Below are 19724 nucleotides of genomic sequence, written 5' to 3' on the forward strand. Positions count from 1 at the left end.
TGACCATGATTCTTTGTATATGTACATATATTTGTGTATAGGCCGGTGGCCATTAGCACAATAAATAAATAAATAAATATATAAAATGAGAATATATTATTTTTGCTGATAGCATTTAATGTTATATCCTCAGTATACCAGGGGAATCTTGTTTATATGTTGAAAAAATGACAAAATATATATGTTACAATGTTTATTCTAGTCAAAATACCAATAGTAAGGCTTTGGTACATCTCTTGTTATGACAACATAATTTTCTATTATCATTTTAGCTTGTCTGAGTTAAAATATTAACAAACACTAGTTTGTTTGTGAAGCATTTTTATTTTGCAAGCACATGTAGTAAGTTCTTTAACATGTAATAAGAGATTAGACTGTGGAAGGTGAACTTGTATATGAATTGTGCCAACAGTGCTGAAATCTGGACGTCAATATTTGTTTCAATAGGTTTAAAAACCGTTTACCATCTAGACAGTCTATTAAAATGTTTTTATGACTCAGTTAGTATGACAAGTACTTAACAATGCACTTCAGATAATGTAGACCTTTTTTGTCTATTATTCAGCAGCTTTTTATCTAAATGCTGTCAAACTTTCTCAGTGTACAGTTTTCTGTTTCATTCTTTGTACACTAACATATCTGAAGTGAAGTAAAATACTTTACTGTGTATGTATTGAATGTGTGGTCAACATTTATGACCAATCTGTTGGTTGATATTGTAGACCACTTTGTGAGAACTTGATGTCATTATGTTCAGTTATTTCACAAAGTCTGAAGATATACTGTTACAATACTTACAATATACAGTATAACCTCACTTTGCGACCACCCTGGGAACCCTTTACAACTGGTCTTATTATTGAGGTGGCCTAAATAACGACCTTAAATGAAAGAGCAAAATTTGGAAAATGGACTTGAACATTGTGTTCTTAACTTTGAGGTGGTCTTATTATTGAAGTGGTCTTTAAGGGAGGTTTTACTTTGTCTGAAATAGCTGATGTTTGATGTCACCTTGAACTGCTACATAGAACATTAATTTTGAGTTGTTTTGAATAAGAGAAAGTTTACCATTCACCATTGGTAAAAGTGCATTACAACCTACGTAAAATCAAATAGTTTGCAATATTTGTTTGACTGCTGTTTAACTTGATGTTAGCGAGTTGTTCCTCTGAAATTTCATTCTTGTTTTACAAGTTCATGTTACAATAAGCCTAAACATGTTTCTTTATTCAATTTATTTTGTACAATTCAATTGTTAATCCATTCCAAATCTTAATCTGGATTCAATCTATAAGACTTGAAAATAAAGCATATATTGAGCAAATTTGTGTTGTGAAGTAAAATAGTGTTTTATTATACATTTCTGTGGTTATTATGGACACAAAACATGCATAATACATGATATATAGCTCTATAAACAGGCATTTTGGGCTTAAAATGATATAAATGAAAATAAAATTTATGCTCCCTCTCGGTACTTTTATTTTTATTTTTTTGTACGACTGCTCACTTTTTCAGCTTTTATTTTTATTTTTATTTCGCCCCCTCGACTCAACATTTTTGAAAAAAATCTTGTAAATCAGATAATAAAAAAATGATGGCCAAAAGCTGCGGTTGCAACATTTGTTGGAGAAAAAATGTAAATTCGTCTTTCTGAAATTACAGTTTGAGCATCAACCAGTAGCAAACTACAATATTACAAAGTGTATAAATGTGTTGCTGTGTTCAGATGTGTTATTTAATGTAATGAAATACAAGCATATAATAACTATATCTATAAAACACTATAGATGCTGATTAATGTTCTGAAGTTGGCAAAATACAAGGCAATTTTTCAACATCTTTCTGAATTACATATATAAATTTTATTCTAAACGGGTTTTAAAAGTTCCACTTCAATCAATCCGCGTTTGAAGATATATTTGAGGAATACTCATAACCCGTCTCATCTTTTCACACGTAACAACATTCTAACAACTTAGTGAAAATAGTTGTATGTAACCAAACGATATAATTTACATATCTTTTTTCAAACAACCGAAAAATGGACATTGGGTGCAGAGTAAAACTTTCATGAAAACTATTGTGAATACGTCTGAAAATGATTGTATTCGTACATAAAAAGGTCATGGCTAGCATCACCGATGAAAGATAACAACAAGGTTTAAAATTGCCACGTTCGTGTAAGGAACTTTTTTATAAATATTTGAATTTAAATTGTGAAATCAATGGAAGCTAGTCTGTAAAAAATTGTAAACCCTGTCAATAAAAAGATGGAGCTTTACTTAAGCATAATCGAACAGTTTCAAGAAAAATAGGATATTGTCAAAATGTTTCATTTTGAACATTTGTCTACAACAGCACTACTTTACATATAAAAATCATGCATGATTTAGGAATCAAGAAACATTTTGCATTCGAACATTCGCAGCATATTTTTTTAATATTCACCATTCTGTAAAACTATTAATGAAAACTAGCTGATTTTAAATTAGTTTGCATATCTACGAATGGGTCATAAAGATAGTCGAAAAGTGTGTAAATAGAAGAATGTTTATGACATTGACCCTTACCTGAACAATCTTTGCCTTCAAGGTCATTGATGCAGCCATACAAACAATCGCCATCGATACTACAACTCGTTTCTGTGTCTCCTTGCTGACAATTTTTAGGGCAATTGATATCACACATATTTCCAAAAGAATCTCTGGAGCACCCATTGGAACAATAACCAGTCTCTTTTTCGCATTTGCTTTCAAAACACGAGGTGCTACATGATTCGTTGCAAGAAAGACCATGGTAAGTCGTGTCTGTACAAGACAAGCAGACTCCCGAATCTCGCTGACAAGTTTCACAGTTTGCACCACACTGAATATCACACTTGTCCCCCCAAAATCTTTCTGTGCAACCATTTATACATGTGCCGGTCTTAGGATCGCACTGCTCATTCATACAACTCCTACTGCAACTTATGCAGATTCCGTTCCCATGGGGATATACACCGTCGTTACATTCCAGACACTTTCCATCAGTCTGATAACATCTTAAACAATCCCCACTCAGTGACAAACATCGTTGAGAACAATCCAAACCGTAAAGCCGTCAATGCAACCAGAAATACATTCAGGTCCATCTATGCACGTAACATCTTTACAATTCTTCGGACATTCACAGCACGCATTGTTATCAACATAAAATGTTTGGTTAATACATTTATCGCACACGGTTTCGGTACAATATTGAGTCTGACACTTGCATTGCTTTTTAGGATTGGCATACCCATCTGCACTTGTAGTACATACATCAGAGGCAGAGTCACAATTGCAATTGGATGGGCATCGACAGGTTGATCCACTGAATCCATTATAGCATGACACGCAGTGTGAATTATCATGTTGTAGACATGTTACGCATGTTTTATTACAAGGGGTTGTGCAATGTTGGCCCGAATAGCCATCAACACAACCATGTGTGCAGTTCCCCTGGTATCGTGAGCATGTGCGTTCGTTGCAATTATCCGAGCAAGGTAAGTTACATAATTGTTCGTAAAAGCCTGATATACATTGGTCGCATTTATCGCCAGAAAAGTTAGGACGACATTCACAAAAGCCATTGCTTCTGTCACAGGACCTTTTGGTACATCCCACGCTGCAAATCTCGTCACAGTTAACACCGTATCTTCCATCAGCACACGTATCACATTTCTCTGTAACGAAGTTCGGATGACATAAGCAAGTACCATCTTTTAAGCACAGTCCATTCACACATCCTGTGGAACAGGACACGTTGCAGTATGCCCCATAATATCCTGACTGACATTCACTGCATTTATTTCCCATAAACTCAGCTCGACAATTGCAACTTCCGTTATCATTACAAACGGCATTCTGACATCCCGGGGAACAAGCTGTTTGACAGAAGGTATTTCTGTCGTAGAACCCCATTTTACAAGAAGTACAATCAGTTCCAGTCGAACATCGGCAGTTCTGATAAATGCAATATTGTGAACAACTTGAACCAAATTTTCCTTGTATGCACGTTTCGCATTTTGTTCCTTCGAAGTTGTCTCTACATGGACTACATGCTCCATCATTATTGCAGACTCCTCCATCACACCCGACTGAACAGCTCTTGCTACACTCACTGTTTCTATCATAAAATGTAGCCTTGCAGCTGTAACATGGTCTACCATCGCTTGGTTCACACGACGAACAGTTACCGGGACAGGGATTATTACATTTGTAGCCATATAGTCCATCAACACAGCCATTTAAACAAATATTGATTCCTAATCCTGACTTAAACCCACATTCATCCACTCCCCCCTTACAGCACACACAGTTCAGACTGCAGTCCACCCCGTCTATAAAGACTGTAACGAATCAAATGTAAAATGTAGTTACTACCCGTATTGTTTTCTGCCTTAATATATAACTTCAGATAAGAAGAAAGACAATTAATATGTATATAACAATTTACACATACCTCCTATACATGATCGAGCAAAGCAGAGCAAACAAAATATCCAAAACATCATTCTGTCCCGGAGATACCTCAAAAAGTTGTCTGCAACAGACAAAATGTGCAAATAGGAAGTTATTTGTTGGATTATTGATTAATAAAAAAAATCAAAATGAGTTTAGTTCGTATTTGTTGAATGCCACCAACATTGCATTTAACAATTACAAAGATATATTTATCAGTATAAGTACAATGTTGTCGTTGTACAATTCCATTGGTTTAGAATTTGATTTTTTTAATGTCTCCATATTTATCAGTTTAAAATGAATGATATGCTGAGCGAAGTCTAATTGTCTGTATTAAGGCTGTGTTAGGATGATTACATAGAAATATAATTCTAGACGATCAACACAGAGCTCATATTTACGAGCACCTTGATTCTAAGGTTTGAGACCAAGGCTAATGGATGCAATTTAAATGTTTCAACAATAAATTCTTGTAAAGGTTACGGCACTGATGTCCCTAGTTATTGATATTCTACCCAACCGCTAAAGCCGGATTGTAGAATTTAAATTGAATGACTGTTTGTACAATTAAGGGCCTAGTACAATACATAGCGTGTGGAATATGTATATATCGTTGTAATTTATCTGCACGGTAGTTTATAACAGTAACGCCCATTTTACTTGACTGTTCCGATATGTATGTTAATGTGTCAAACGAAAACAATCTCAAACATGGTAAAATCATGACTTTTGTTTGAAGACGTGTATATACTTGTTTAACCTGCTATCTATTACATATTTAGTCAATTTCATCATAAATGTTGATGTAAAAGATTTTATTAAATAAAACAATGAATTGTATGTTTGCATCTTGAGTATGACATTAATAAAGATGGTCGAAAATGTTATTGCTCTTTGTGCACGCAAACTGGTTTAAAACCAGTAAATTAAATGTTTTTTTGCGTTTACCCAGTGCCATTAAACCGGTTTTATGTTTAAGTTTATTTTGACTGAGCTTGTTTCTGTAGTTTTTCATATAAGTATATTTATAATTATTTTACCTGTAAATTTTCATTCGAAGCGATCAAGAGTCTTACCTTAAGAATATTTGATTAGCCAATATGCATTCATATTCCAGATATATCAGAAATGTCACTATATGTATACTCTAAAGAAGTTTCACATTGTGAATATATTCATGCACTGAGACATGAATAACAAGTTATAAGTATAATTGTATAATGTATATATGCATCAAAGAGCAATGTTTTGAAAATGCGTACGAGCAAATATCGTAAAAGTAAGAATTCGGTTGAATAAACAAGCGCGAGTAATGATATAAGCATGTAAAAGTAATTTTAAAATCACGTTTTAAAATATTTCCACACTTATTACTTATTTCAAATTTGTAACTATACCTTCGTTTATAAGTCATATGTATTATCTTACTAGTATATTTTCTATGTACGCACTGAACTATCATAACGCAATGTTTTGAATAAAGAGAGATCTTAAATGAAAACTCATGGAAATTGTTTGTAAAAATGGTAATAAGTTATTTCTGTACTAAACTTAATATTAACAAATAGAGTAACATGAAAGAAGAATCAAGAGATACTTTCTAAATTTAATGTAAAATATGTTTTAACTGAATGTCAAACAAAAACCGTCTTACCTAAGATCACATTAAGATTACAAACAATTAAATCCAAATGAAAGGCACTAACCGAAGTTTTTATTTATTAAAGAACAGAACAGAATATTTATTAGACATCAATCATAACAAGCTTATCGTCATAATAACACATATACATACAAAAACATATATATGGCATGCAAAAAATTAACACATAGCATATTACACGATAGATTCATTTGATGTTATTGTTTCTGTGATTTAAATGAGAATGAATTCAATTATATCATATATTTTTAATTGAATATTACATACAATCGGACGTTATTTAAGACTGTTCAAAACAGTAATCATGTTTTGGTTATTTATATAACCACATATAACTGCGTATAATAGGTAAAAATAGTGCATACGATTACATCGTAAGGACAAGGAAAATGATGCAAACATGTGCAAAAATAACAAAACGTAGGGGAAAATACAACCAACAAAATATGAGTTTCTATCCTATCAAAATAAGATAGAAAACATCCATAACACATACATACTATCAACGAATCACGAAGTTTGAACGCCTTATCACACAATACATTGCTAATTTTCTTTTGAGTATTTTATTACTACTTTGCATCAATAAAATATATTTCATCAAACTAATGTGAGTATAAAAGTACTAAGGAATATACTGGCGTCTAAGGTCTGCATACACAGGGCAATTAAGAACAAAATGGAATTCGTCCTCAATATCATTTCAAATACACAATGTACATTTTCTTTCATGTCTAGAAATTTTATTATGTCGACCTATCTCTATATTTAATTTATGCGAAGACAAACGTAATTTAGCCAGAACATTTCTATAGTTTGTATTTTCTACCAGACTTAGATACGCTGATTTTTCAAAACTAGTTTTAATTTCACGTAATACATCTATAGCAGAGGATAAATCTAACCCAGATCTCCAATTACTGATATAAATAACTCGAAGTCTACTCCGAAGAACAGGCACAAACTATTCAATTTCCATAGAACCAGGATAAAGCCATACTTCATTGAGACCAGATGATTGAAGGATCTCACGAACGCTTAACACCCAATTCTTAGTGGACACGTTGTTATTTACATTACAAATTTGATCAAGTAATATAGCATTTAAAATACATGTACAGTTTGCTTTACTGTGTGGAGCTTTAAAAAGTGTTTCACCATTTTAATATGGTGTTCAATGTACAATGGGAATCTACCCAACTCTCCATACAAGGCCAAAGTGCTAGTGGATTGTTTAACATTTAAAACCCATTAACAAATTTCTTATGCACACTCTCTGAGACTTCCGCATTCATAAAACCCCACAGTTCAGAACCGTAGTTTAAAACAGATAACACATAGGGGTCGAGGAGACTAAACATGATATTAATTGGAAATTTAATATTACGAACCAGCCCCATAAGTGAGTGCAGTGATCTCAACCCCTTTCCTGCAAGGGTTTTTGCAGCTTGAATAAATGAACCGCGACTGGTAAATACAACACCTACATAATTAAAAGAACCCACAATTTTAATTTCCTGATTATTATAAAACCATTTATCATTATTACCTAACCTAACACCTTTCTTAAACACCATGACCTTAGTTTTATCAATGTTTACCGTGAGGTTCAATTTAGGACAATATTCAGTCTACGCTCACGACTATCGTTTATATATTTCTTACACAAACAGGAAGAAAATATTGCTACAAAGGTTAGGCTATCCGTTATGCACTACTTCGACATTTTAGGGATAAGTGAATGAAAAACAGTAACATGATACTACAAGAAAATATGTTCAAAAGATTATTCATGGTGTATGAAAGTTTGCCATTCTTTTGAGTTTGCTTTTGTTTGCTTTTTTTCGCCATAGGGTTATTTTTGTTTCTGCTATAATGTTAAAACGAAAATATGATCATTGCTATTAATTGTGATAATACTTCAAAATTACAAAAGATTGAAAAGTTTTAACGAATAAGATAATTGTTAAATTGCGAGTGAGTGAGTGAGTGAGTGAGTGAGTGAGTGAGTGAGTGAGTGAGTGAGTGAGTGAGTGAGTGAGTGAGTGAGTGAGTGAGTGAGTGAGTGAGTGAGTGAGTGAGTGAGTGAGTGAGTGAGTGAGTGAGTGAGTGAGTGAGTGAGTGAGTGAGTGAGTGAGTGAGTGAGTGAGTGAGTGAGTGAGTGAGTGAGTGAGTGAGTGAGTGAGTGAATGGGTGAATGGGTGAGTGTGTGTGTGTGGTTGTGTGTGTGTGTGTGTGTGTGTGTGTGCGTGCGTGCGTGTGTGTCTGTGGGTTTTGTCTTCATTCTGAGACTTTGTCTATCCCCTTGTGTGTCTGATTTGCTTTTATCTTTGTTTTAATTATTTTATATCAGTTAAATGTTTAGAGATTCGATTTATTTACCAGAAAGTATCACCAAAGTGTTAAATGCACTAATTGTATCTTAAGTTTCGCTATATCAAAATCATTTTTATTCAACTTACCTTAAACTTACATACATCAGCATCGATAGGTTCGTTCAAATATCGGCATTACAAGAAAAGCTTTTGTTATTTTAATTTTCAAGGAAGAAACATTATGGCAAATTAATACTTTCAATGTATTATATCGAAAGTCATGTTTTTTCAATGATAATACAATTAACGAGACCTAGTTTATTGCGTTCAACGTTATTTAAACAGCTATTATTACGTTACAATATTTAAAAACTGCTTCTGTGTCGGCCTCTGCCTTATTGTACAATTTATCAAAACTCACTTTGATGCAAAGAGTCAAAATCCTAAAAAATCACTTCATAACCGACTGTCAAATTATTTAACTCCAAAACAGGAAGTAAAAACTACAAAATACATAGACGCATTACTACCTTATAAACTGAGGACAAAGATGTTTATTGTGAACTGAAAGAAGGACACAAATATAACCATATTAACATGTGAAACTTCGTATTTGATTTCCGTATTTGTTGAAATATACAAAAAATGGCCGGATATTTTAATCATCCTCAACAGAAATTCAAACTGCAAAACTTTATATCTGTTCGATTTGTTTTCGGATAATTATTTCATATATGTGTTTAAAAGCGTATACAATACCATTTTAGGTTATCCGGTAAGCGAAGGTTGTCCGGTTAGCGCAGTTGTTATCGCACTCGCTTCTCACCTTGGCGACCTGGGTTCGACTCCCGGTCTTGGCCCATATGAGTTTTGTTTGTGGTCACCAAGCCGGGCAAGTGGGTTTCCAACGGGTACTCCGGTTTCATCGACATCACAAGACCACACTCTCGAGTTATATCGTGCCAAAATGTTGTTAAAACATGTTTCACAAACTTTGTTAAGTATATACGTTTAAACAAATCAACTTTCAAATGTTGCAACAATAATATGGAGTCACCAGGCATAAACTTAAACATTTATACTACATGTTCAATTAATAAGCGTATTCATACACCGGATACTGAACTACTGTGCTTGTAAATGCAGAAGGGATGATCTCTTCGTAAAAAAGTTTTTTTTAGATTTCGAGTGGTTTAAATAGCAAACCTTTCCAATGGTTCGGTTAAATAGATTGTCTTAGATATGATTTAGTTTACATAGCCAACCTTCAAAGTTTTCTGAAAGAGGTGGAGTCTTAAGAAAGGCTTAAACCGTCTAGATCAGGAATCCAGTACATATCAGACGAATAATTAGAATGAAGTTGTGTTAGACAGTTTTTTTTATTTATAATGATGCTACACTACTTACTCATAAAATCCTACTGTAATACAGACGTACTATGAAATGAAAATTGTAAAGATCTGAAATTGGTCTTGTACACTTATTCCATTCCATGATTAAGCAAAACTTTCGGTGAAAATCTGGACTGATGAAGCACTGCATCTCCCTTATACATTTAAGTTTACCTCTCAACAAGGTGTGTTTATAAACAAACTTTCAATTAAAAATTGCTGTACCTGGTTGGTTGAGGCATTTGCTGCAATATATTTAAACGCATAACGTATAATGTATAACGCATCAAAAACTTAAGCCTAATTCAATATTTAGATCTACTATCAAAGGTAACACACATACATTCCAATACCGACACCCTGCGATAGCTCTTAATGAAAGAGGTCATTGTTGAAAGTTTACAATGTTATAATTCAATCTTTAAAGCCCCGTTTAAGAACAATAGTCTTCATGTGGTTAAAATAAATAGCGCAAGGAAGATATTACTCCATCGAGCTTCTCTTATATTGTTAAAATCAATTCGTATACTTAATTAGCTAAATCATATTATTAATATATCTGCTTTACCGATTTTAACTATAAAAACACACGGTAAATTAAACGGTTAGTGTGTATGTACTACATGTAATGTATTGTGCCAGTTGGTACGCACCTAAATGTAAATAATCACCGGGGATGAACAAAAAAGTCACGTGACAAAAATAGCAAACGCAAGTAGTATTTTGGGTCGATTTTTTCGTATCGATAACTTTTTTTATACGCGAGAGTTCGTTAAAGTGATATAGCGCAAAAAAGGAATGCATTGTTTTGACTTTCGATCGGTGTATTGGTCACCATTCATGCTTGCGTAGTTTCCAAGAACACTTCGATACAAATAGTGTCCAGGAATGCAAACGCACGTAGCTAGTGTTAAATCGTCATAGCTTTAGATAAAAAGCCACATTGTTTTCAAATGTATTCCTTTTAACTGCTCAATAATGGTTTTTGTTTGTTTTATGAATATTTTGTGCGATGCAATTTGTACAAAAATGCATTTTCTAAAGTATTTCAAACTTGGCAAACGCACGTTGGCATATTCATGAGGCAAACGAACGTAGTCTACCTAAAATGGCAAACGCACGTAGTCATCTTATAATAAGAAGTTAACGTGTTTGTCGTTAGCCTTTAAAACTAAAAAAGTGTTAAAGATATTGAAGCTATACATCAGCTTTATTATTAAATATCCATTGTAAAGAAAGTTATATAAAATAATTATACGTGACAAACATTGACACGATATTGTGCGGGAGTGTTGCCGCGAACTCACGAACAAACTCACATCCGGCCATACCGGTGGTATACAGAGAGTCCATTAACTATGCAACTAAACAGTGCTTGTTAAATGTTCATCACCAACATTTAGAACAGCTGTTGTAATGTCACATTACAGGAACCACACGTTTGATATAAAGAGTCGGGGTAAATTATGACTCTGTTTCGATGAATAGAAATGCATTACAGAAGGGTACCCTTGGTGTGCGCAGGGAGCTGGCCAGACGCAATGATTCGTAACAAATTACATGAGGATAAACGTTTTATTTGAAAATAATTTAAACATGTTTTATGGACCTTTTATGTTACCATCCTTCATGTTATGTGATGATAATACTGTCATGATAATTGTTAATGACAGATATTGTGATAATGATAACCATACAATGATATGTGATGATACAATGGCAATGTAAATAAAAAACTGCTTTACCCGGAACAATGTTTATGTCACTGAAAATATTCTGTCAACTATATGTATAAGTGCTATTTTACAGAAGTAAAGACAAAATCATGATGACAATGTTCTTCATTTATTCAATAGCTGTATATCTTAGATTATTTTTACACATTGGTATCCGGTTAGCGCAGTGGTAAGCACACTCGCTTCTCACCTAGGGAACCCGGGTTCGATTACCGGTTTGGGCGCATGTGAGTTTGGTTTGTGGTCACCTAGTGGGTTTTCTTCGGGTTCTTCGGTTTCCCCCACAACACAAGACCACACTCGTTGTAAAATTAAATATGTTTAGACTAGTTTTACACAAAAAGGCAAGTGCACAAAAGGTCATGTACATGCATGCAAATAAGTTTCAAGAAACATCAAATCATAGTAACTATACAACTATGTCGTGACGTCATAATAACTAGGAGACATATTTCTGCTTGTTGCAGCTAAACATTGAATAAAACGATTGACAATCAAAGCGATCCAAGATAATCAGATAAAATCACAGATGAGTAATTAAAATAACATATCGAATAATCAAAAACAATACTTTTGTTATGATCTGCCTGAGATTCTACTTTCTCCCACCTAAGATAAGTAGACCTAAAAATTTGGCCGTGCTGAAAACTCTTCTCTTGCCCAACCAAGTACCCGTATAAAACTCATATTTTATTGTGATCACAAAATTACCTACTTGTTGACGTCTGTCGTCTGAAGCATCATGTAAACCTTGTTTCGAGGCAATTTTAAAAATCAAAATTAATTATTTCACGCTTCAAATGGCACTAAAGATAAGTTTTCGCGCTCCATTCAAGGCAAAAATCTGTCCTCTTTTCTGAAATATTTACATCATCTGAATCACTGCGCGCATATCTATGACTGCCACGAATTATTACATATCTATACGCACATTATTTGCACTACGCATAAAGCAAATCCAGCAGTTTAAGCTTTTTGTTAACTGAGGTGAGAGAAAAAGCATCTACCATAGCCGCTCGTGTAAGATAGTTTCATCCCAACCCTTCCGCAGGGTGTTCTGCGGAAACTCGGTAAACCTCGTTTCAGCAAAACACCTACGCTCGGGTTGGGATGAACCGTGCACTCTCGGCAATGGAAGATACCTATTATATAAATTGTGATGTTTTATTTGGTGTGTTTAATGCCTTGTGCATGCACAAACTACTTCTTTACCGATTACAGTTCCCACATTCAGCGCACTGGTATGATTTCTCGCCAGTGTGGCTCTCCATATGAGCTTTCAGGTCTATTTTCTCCTTCTTTGAAATTCCACACATGTCGCACGTGTAACGTGTCGTGCCATCTTTTCCACGCCAATGCCTGTTCAGGTTCGTCTTTGTGGTGAACGCCTGCATGCATTTTGAGCACAGAAACTGATTATCAGATCCATGTGTGGTGCACCATTAAAAAGTATATATATTTGTTTTTGAAATTAAAAAACTTGTAATTGCAATATTTTGTTAACCTTTCATGAAAACGCCTTAGCTTGTGACTGGTATATAATTGCTTAATTATAGAATAATACTATAATAATATTAAACAAAAAATGTTATTATAAAATACACTTACATATGCCTCGTCATGCTCACCGTGGTGAAAAATGTTTCTGAGAGCATTTATATGTTCCTACAACGTCATGTCGTTGCTCATGCAATTTCGGCCCCGATGCCGTTTTCAACGCATTCCCACAAACACGGTAAACAAATGACATCACTGAAACAGACAATGAGATTCGTTAATTAAGCGCCACTTGATTTACTTCTCAAGATATATTACACAATTTGTAGTTTGTTAAAAGAATATCATCTGTAAAGGCATTTTCATCAAAAGTATGTCTCATGCAAACACACCCTTATTAAAATCTTAAAATGATAGCTTATTTAGCTAAGTACAACTACATAAAGCGTTTCACTTTTCCTTATGCGTATGACCGTAAGCATTATGATGATAATAATAATATATAAATTCAAAAATCTTACCGCAATAGTAATGGATATTAGAAATAGAAGAAATAAAACAAAAACTCAGTTTTAAAGGCTAACGACAAACACGTTAACTCCTTATTATAAGATGCCTACGTGCGTTTGCCATTTTAGGTAGACTACGTTGGTTTGCATCATGAAAATGCCAACGTGCGTTTGCCAAATTTGAAATAGTTCAGAAAATGCATTTTTGTACAAATTGCTATGCACAAAATATTTATAAAACAAATAACAACCATTATTGAGCAATTAAAAGGAATACAGTTGAAAACAATGTGGCTTTTTATCTAAAGCTATGACGATTTAACACTAGCTACGTGCGTTTGCATTCCTGGACACTATTTGTATCGAAATGTTCTTGGAAACTATGCAAGCATGAATGGTGACCAAGACACCGATTGAAAGACAAAACAATGCATTCTTTTTTGCGAGATGTCACTTTAACGAACTCTCGCGTATAACAAAAATATCGATACGAAACTTACCTGGATTGACGATCAATCGAGCGAAAATATAAAAAATGCTACTTGCGTTTGCATTTGTGGTCACGTGACTTTTTTGTTCATCCCTGGTGATGATGGATTTTGAGTTTTAACATCGCACGCGTCTGTTACATGAAAAAGTTCATCTACCGTTGGTTAAAACATATCTTATACAACATAAATATCCTACATTGCAACATTGTATGTCATTATATACATGATCTACTGAATCACACATGTCTAAAAGAGTGTTGTATCTGACGTTTTATTTTTGTTTTTGTCTCAGGCGCCCACCAGCTCGACTAAACAATATTTGTGGCATTTTTATGCCAATCTTCTTTATTTGTGCCTATCGTGTCATTATATTTCAGAATGCATCGTCTTGTGACAGTGTCAGATATTACCAGCCACTTGGCTTTTGTTGTTTGACTTATATGAACATCGAGGGTTTTGCACCGTTATTATGGAAACTGGTTATATAAAAACGATTCGATAATTCTTATATTGTTTGAGCTAGACACCGATAATTACTTATTGCACTAATATTTCAATTATAATAAATAGGAACATATCACTTATTATTTGACAGTTAACTTGATTACCACTACTTTAATAAATTGATCATTCGCATTGTGTCATCTGCATTGTAAACTGGATAAATGTTCCTAACAAACTAGATACTTTCGCTAAGATTTGGAGAAGAACAATTTAAGAATTATTTATCCTAAGTTCTAATCCTTTTCTCTAGATTGTTCTTGTTTTTCTGTTTGTCTTGATGTTATGTACGTAAACGCTGATGAATGAAATATATTTAGATTAAACAAAATAGAGCGTCATTGATATTTATTATGAACACAAGTGTCCTTTAAATGATTCAAACATTAACGTATATAATAAAGGGTTATAAATAAAGCGTTTTGATTGGATATGACGTATTCGACTCTCGTGAATTATGTTTGCAGATTATGAGTTTACACGGCCTGCGCCACGTGCAATCTGAACCCGCAAAATTCAATTTGAGTCAATTACAAAGTCCCGGATCAAGACGCAGTTATATGAAAGACGTTTCAAATCAAGTCATAACCTTTACATAAAAGTAAAATTTATTTGACAAGGCAAACAGTTTGGCGCATTTTTTTGCTTTAAACAAAATTTGTTTTCATTTTCTTTAAATATGAAACAAGCACATTACATAACTTGCTTTAAGGCTTATACCCGTAATTTCCATTGTTTTTATTTGCACACTCACCTTTAGAGAGTACTTTACGAATGCCAGTGCGATGCATGGTTAAAGAGACTCGCTCATGTTTTTGCATTAAAAAGTATTAACAAAACAACCTGGATGTAGTGAGAAACAAAACGCACACTTGTACAGTCAAGAGTAAATAAGAAAACCGATACCTTATCCTCTCTCCCACACGGACTCATCCTCAGCTGATAAATATTCAAACAATTATGGAAAATATTGGAAGCATCACGTGATAATGTCAATTGACCAATCACGCTTTTAGCCTTTTGTTGAGTCGCTTTACTAACACAATACAAACTTGTGAACTTCAAAGACAAAATATGAGCGTGAAGTATTCCATCCGCCAGTTTCCTAGTTTGAACACTCCTTATTATTTGCCGCACTTTATTTCGTAATAAGTATTAATCCACAAAAGGTGCTTTTAACAAACAATGAGGCAGTCCCTTTAAGACCGTTTTATGGGAATGAATTTATACCCTACCTGAATGTTATAACGCCTTCGATATTGAAACTACACCTATGATAGGGTTGATGACAATCCTTACAAACCACATTGACACAATGTACTAAAGAGGTTGAGCATCATTATATGTTCCAAAACATCTTGTGTACGTGTACTTGTACTTGCAATCACATGTAAATGTAAAAGCTGCATTCTAGTCGTTTATTTTTTTTACTTGTACCTACGTAATACGAACTTCCGGTAAAATGCTCAAAAATGATTTTTTTTATCCTACCCACTCTCATAATTATTCGACACCCTAGTGTCTTCAACTAGAAGCAATCTATCTTCAAGGGAATCTGACTGGTATCTGACACCAATGTATCTTGAAACAAACTCTAACACTAAGAAATGATGGTGGGTTTTTATTCAATGCTTATACACAATTGTTTTGTAAACACATCAGACCATTCTAATTTGCTTTCAATAAATTGAGGCGTAGTAATGTCATGTATTCATGCCCTGTTTAATTTGTAGTGCGTTCGTGCATTAAATGTAATTATTTGGATCATAGATGCATTATAAAAGTTCATTGAATACTGTAAAAATAATGTTCGTACAAAATACGTGAAAAGTAAACAATAAAACAATATCGGAGAACTTTCTCTCGCCGACCCGGAAATAGAAAACTGACACCACCTTCATCAGATATAACTTCGCGACACCTGATGAACACTGACTGCCTCACGTTTAACCAGTAGATTAGTTCAAAATGATAGTTTTATCATTAAAAAGGATTGCATTCGTTTACATAAGGATTTTGGGAAATAAACAGAATTGACGGTTTATAAGGCATTTGGCAATCAAATTTTTAAACTTTTTTTAAAGCTGAATGGTCGAACATTTGCTGTTGTACAAAACATTACATATGTTATTCCATTTATTTAATATATTTGATTAACATTCCAATTTTTTGTAATCGTAATTTAACGAACTCCATGAAAACTGCACATGACAATTAGTTAATAATCTAAAATATCCCACCAAGCGTTGAATGATAAATAAACAACGAAGCGTTGTCTTTATTAAACCTTGGAATCTACCCGCCTACAACAAAATAAGACTGATCTCTTACGGTGAAATTTGATATTCAAGTTATTAAGCATTCAATTTGTTAACATTTGTCGTCGTTTTCAAGTGCAAGTGTAATTAGGTCAATGTATGTTATGCCTGCTTCAATTTAAAAGGAAATCGTGCGTTAACTGTTATAACTATGAACATTGATGTGTATTGGTAAATGAGTATAAATGGTTGCACTGAAACATGAGAAAAAATCAATTTAAAAAAACGTTTATTTTACAAGGTGTACAAATCAATAATAAAATATAAATCAATTATCAATGGTGGTAATGATATTATGAAACACATGTACAATGTGTAATTTTCATACTAGGTACTGCATTAATTATCGGCTAAGGGGTAGTCAACATTTTAAATACAACGACTTACGTATCGTATGTACAACCGGTCGGTTACGAGATAATAAGATGGATTTGATTTATGGAATGGTTTAATAAAAAAGTACATTCGAAGTAACATTAAATGTTCGACTTAAGTTGCACCATTCTTCCGAAATTAATGTTAAAGTTATAACGGTTATTACTTGTTCAGCCTCCGACACAATGGACCTATAAAACACGCTAATGAAACACAACATCCACTTCCGAACAGCACAGTGCATATATACTGTATATAAAAAACTAGGTATGTTTATCAAGAATTGTAACATATGAGAACATGTAAGAATTATCCATATAACATATATGGTAGGCAATTGCATTCGTCCGAACAATGGTATTTTTACTGGATAAGCCTAAAACTGATTCCTAGATCCTGTTTAAATGCTGGGTTAACCATTAACGGCGCTTATTTAGACCATTTTATGAGCGCTCAACCTTACACATGTCCGGTCATTTACCAAGTGCTCAGAGCATACGGGCACAAAACAAGACATCTAAAAAAACACTGTCATATGTACACCAGAAACATGTATATATATATATATATATATATATATATATATAACTACTAATCGTGAATAACTGATTATAATGTTCTGAACAAAAATGCACGATACATATTTAAAATAAGACTTCAATATATATACAAGCATAAGATTTCAAATAAACCTGATTATGTTCTTGTTTCCAAATGAAAATTAAAACTTTAGATCTCTAATCGCATAAAAAATGACATAGTGTTTCGAACTTCTACGTTGAAAGAACAGAATAATTTTCGTCAACATTCTTGTATGTTGGTTCGTTTGCCCGTCTTTGAAGCTGTTCGTAGGTCATTTCGGTTTCACGCTGATTTTCCTGTTCTGAAACTGAAATATTGCACATATCAGAGTTAAAGAAAAATATTGTAAAACCCCTCTATTCAGACCAAAATGTTCTTAAAAGAGGGTAAGTCGTAGTTCCGAGTTTTTGCCCATTAGGGTTGTTATTGGTAAAATCGTGGAATATACATAAGCCCCTTACTAAGTTTGTCTGAGTATGGGTATTGCACGGTACATAATTAAGTTTTGGTTTTATCTTTACTTTTGTACCAGGCAATATGTGCCACTTTATTTCACAAATATGGAGCTATAGGATTAGTCTGCTTCTGTGATCGAGTGAATGCTTATGTAATATAATGTAAATACATTCACATATGCTTGTGATTGTTTGATGCAGAAACTAAAATACGCTGTTTCTTATGATAACTTACAAGGTGCGTCCGGATATATATTATTATTTCGAAATTAAAATTTATAAAGATTAATTAGTATGTACACGATGCATATATATATATATATATATATATATATATATATATATATATATATATATATATATATATATATATATATATATATATATATATATATATTCGTGTTATGTGTTATAAATAGTTTTATTCAACTTTTATATCTTAAAATACCTGTTGGTGTAGACCTTCGTCTATTCCACAGGTAACAACCAGCAGCAGTACAAATCAGCAAAATGCCCAAAACTCCGGATAAAGCTGCGGTTGCCACATTTGTGGGAGAAACAATGTAAATTCGTCTTTCTGAAATTACAACTTGAGCATCAACCGATAGCAAACTACAATACTACAAAGTGTATAAGTATGTTGCTGCCTTAAGATGTGATATGTTATGTAATATAATACATGTATATAAAAACATTATCTATAAAAAAACATTTTACATGCCGGCTAATGTTATGAAGTTGGCAAAATGCATGGCAAATTTTAAACATCTTTCTGAATTAAATATATCAACTTTAAGTAATATATATGCAAAAAGCTATAAATATATATCATGCATTTTTGTTCAGAACATTATAACCAGTTATTCACGATATATATATACATGTTTCCGGTGTACATATAACTGTGTTTGTTTGAGATGTCTTGTTTTGTGCCCGTATGCTCTAAGCACTTGGTAAATGATTGGACATGTGTGAGGATGCGCGCTCACAGACTGGTTTAAATAAGCGCCGTTGATGGTTAACCCAGCATTTAAACAGGATCTAGGAATCATTTTTAGGCTTGTCCAGTGAAAAAAACCAAGTAAGCCTACAGGTTTAAATAGTTTTATATATAACACTATCTTATTTCAAACATCCTTATAATGGGAATGTGGTGCATAGTAAAATAATCATGAAAACTATTGTGAATACCTCTGATAAATGAGAGTATTCGTACTTAGAAATGTAGTTGCTAGCAGCAACGATGATAAAATAGCAGCTAGAATTAAATTACCTCGTTCGTATAAGTAACTTTTTAAAGAATATTTGAATTTGAATTGTACAATCAATGGTTGCGAATCTGCCAAAACTACTTTCGAACATTGTTAACCCTGTCAATATAAAAGGAGCTTTACTTAACAAGTA

At 33.3% G+C, this 19724-nt stretch overlaps 1 protein-coding gene across 2 annotated transcripts; it reads right to left on the bottom strand.

Moving 5' to 3' along the window:
- Positions 1–551: 551 nt before the first annotated feature.
- LOC128206575 (multiple epidermal growth factor-like domains protein 10) lies at positions 552–8977 on the bottom strand. Of its 2 annotated transcripts, XR_008256505.1 has the most exons (4): positions 8887–8977; positions 4486–4566; positions 2574–4372; positions 552–1653 (listed from the first exon to the last, which is right to left on the bottom strand). XR_008256505.1 is itself a non-coding variant. In XM_052909148.1 (3 exons), exons 2-3 carry the CDS (start codon positions 4535–4537, stop codon positions 3060–3062), a joined length of 1365 nt encoding a protein of 454 aa, XP_052765108.1. In that variant the 5' UTR covers positions 4538–4566; positions 8887–8977; the 3' UTR covers positions 2425–3059. The 2 variants fall into 2 exon arrangements, 1 of the variants encoding a protein (XP_052765108.1); XM_052909148.1 differs by lacking the exon at positions 552–1653 and having other exon boundaries at positions 2425–4372.
- Positions 8978–19724: the final 10747 nt, after the last annotated feature.

The sequence above is a fragment of the Mya arenaria genome, chromosome 10, assembly GCF_026914265.1.
Source record: "Mya arenaria isolate MELC-2E11 chromosome 10, ASM2691426v1".
NCBI classification, from domain to species: Eukaryota; Metazoa; Mollusca; class Bivalvia; order Myida; family Myidae; genus Mya; species Mya arenaria.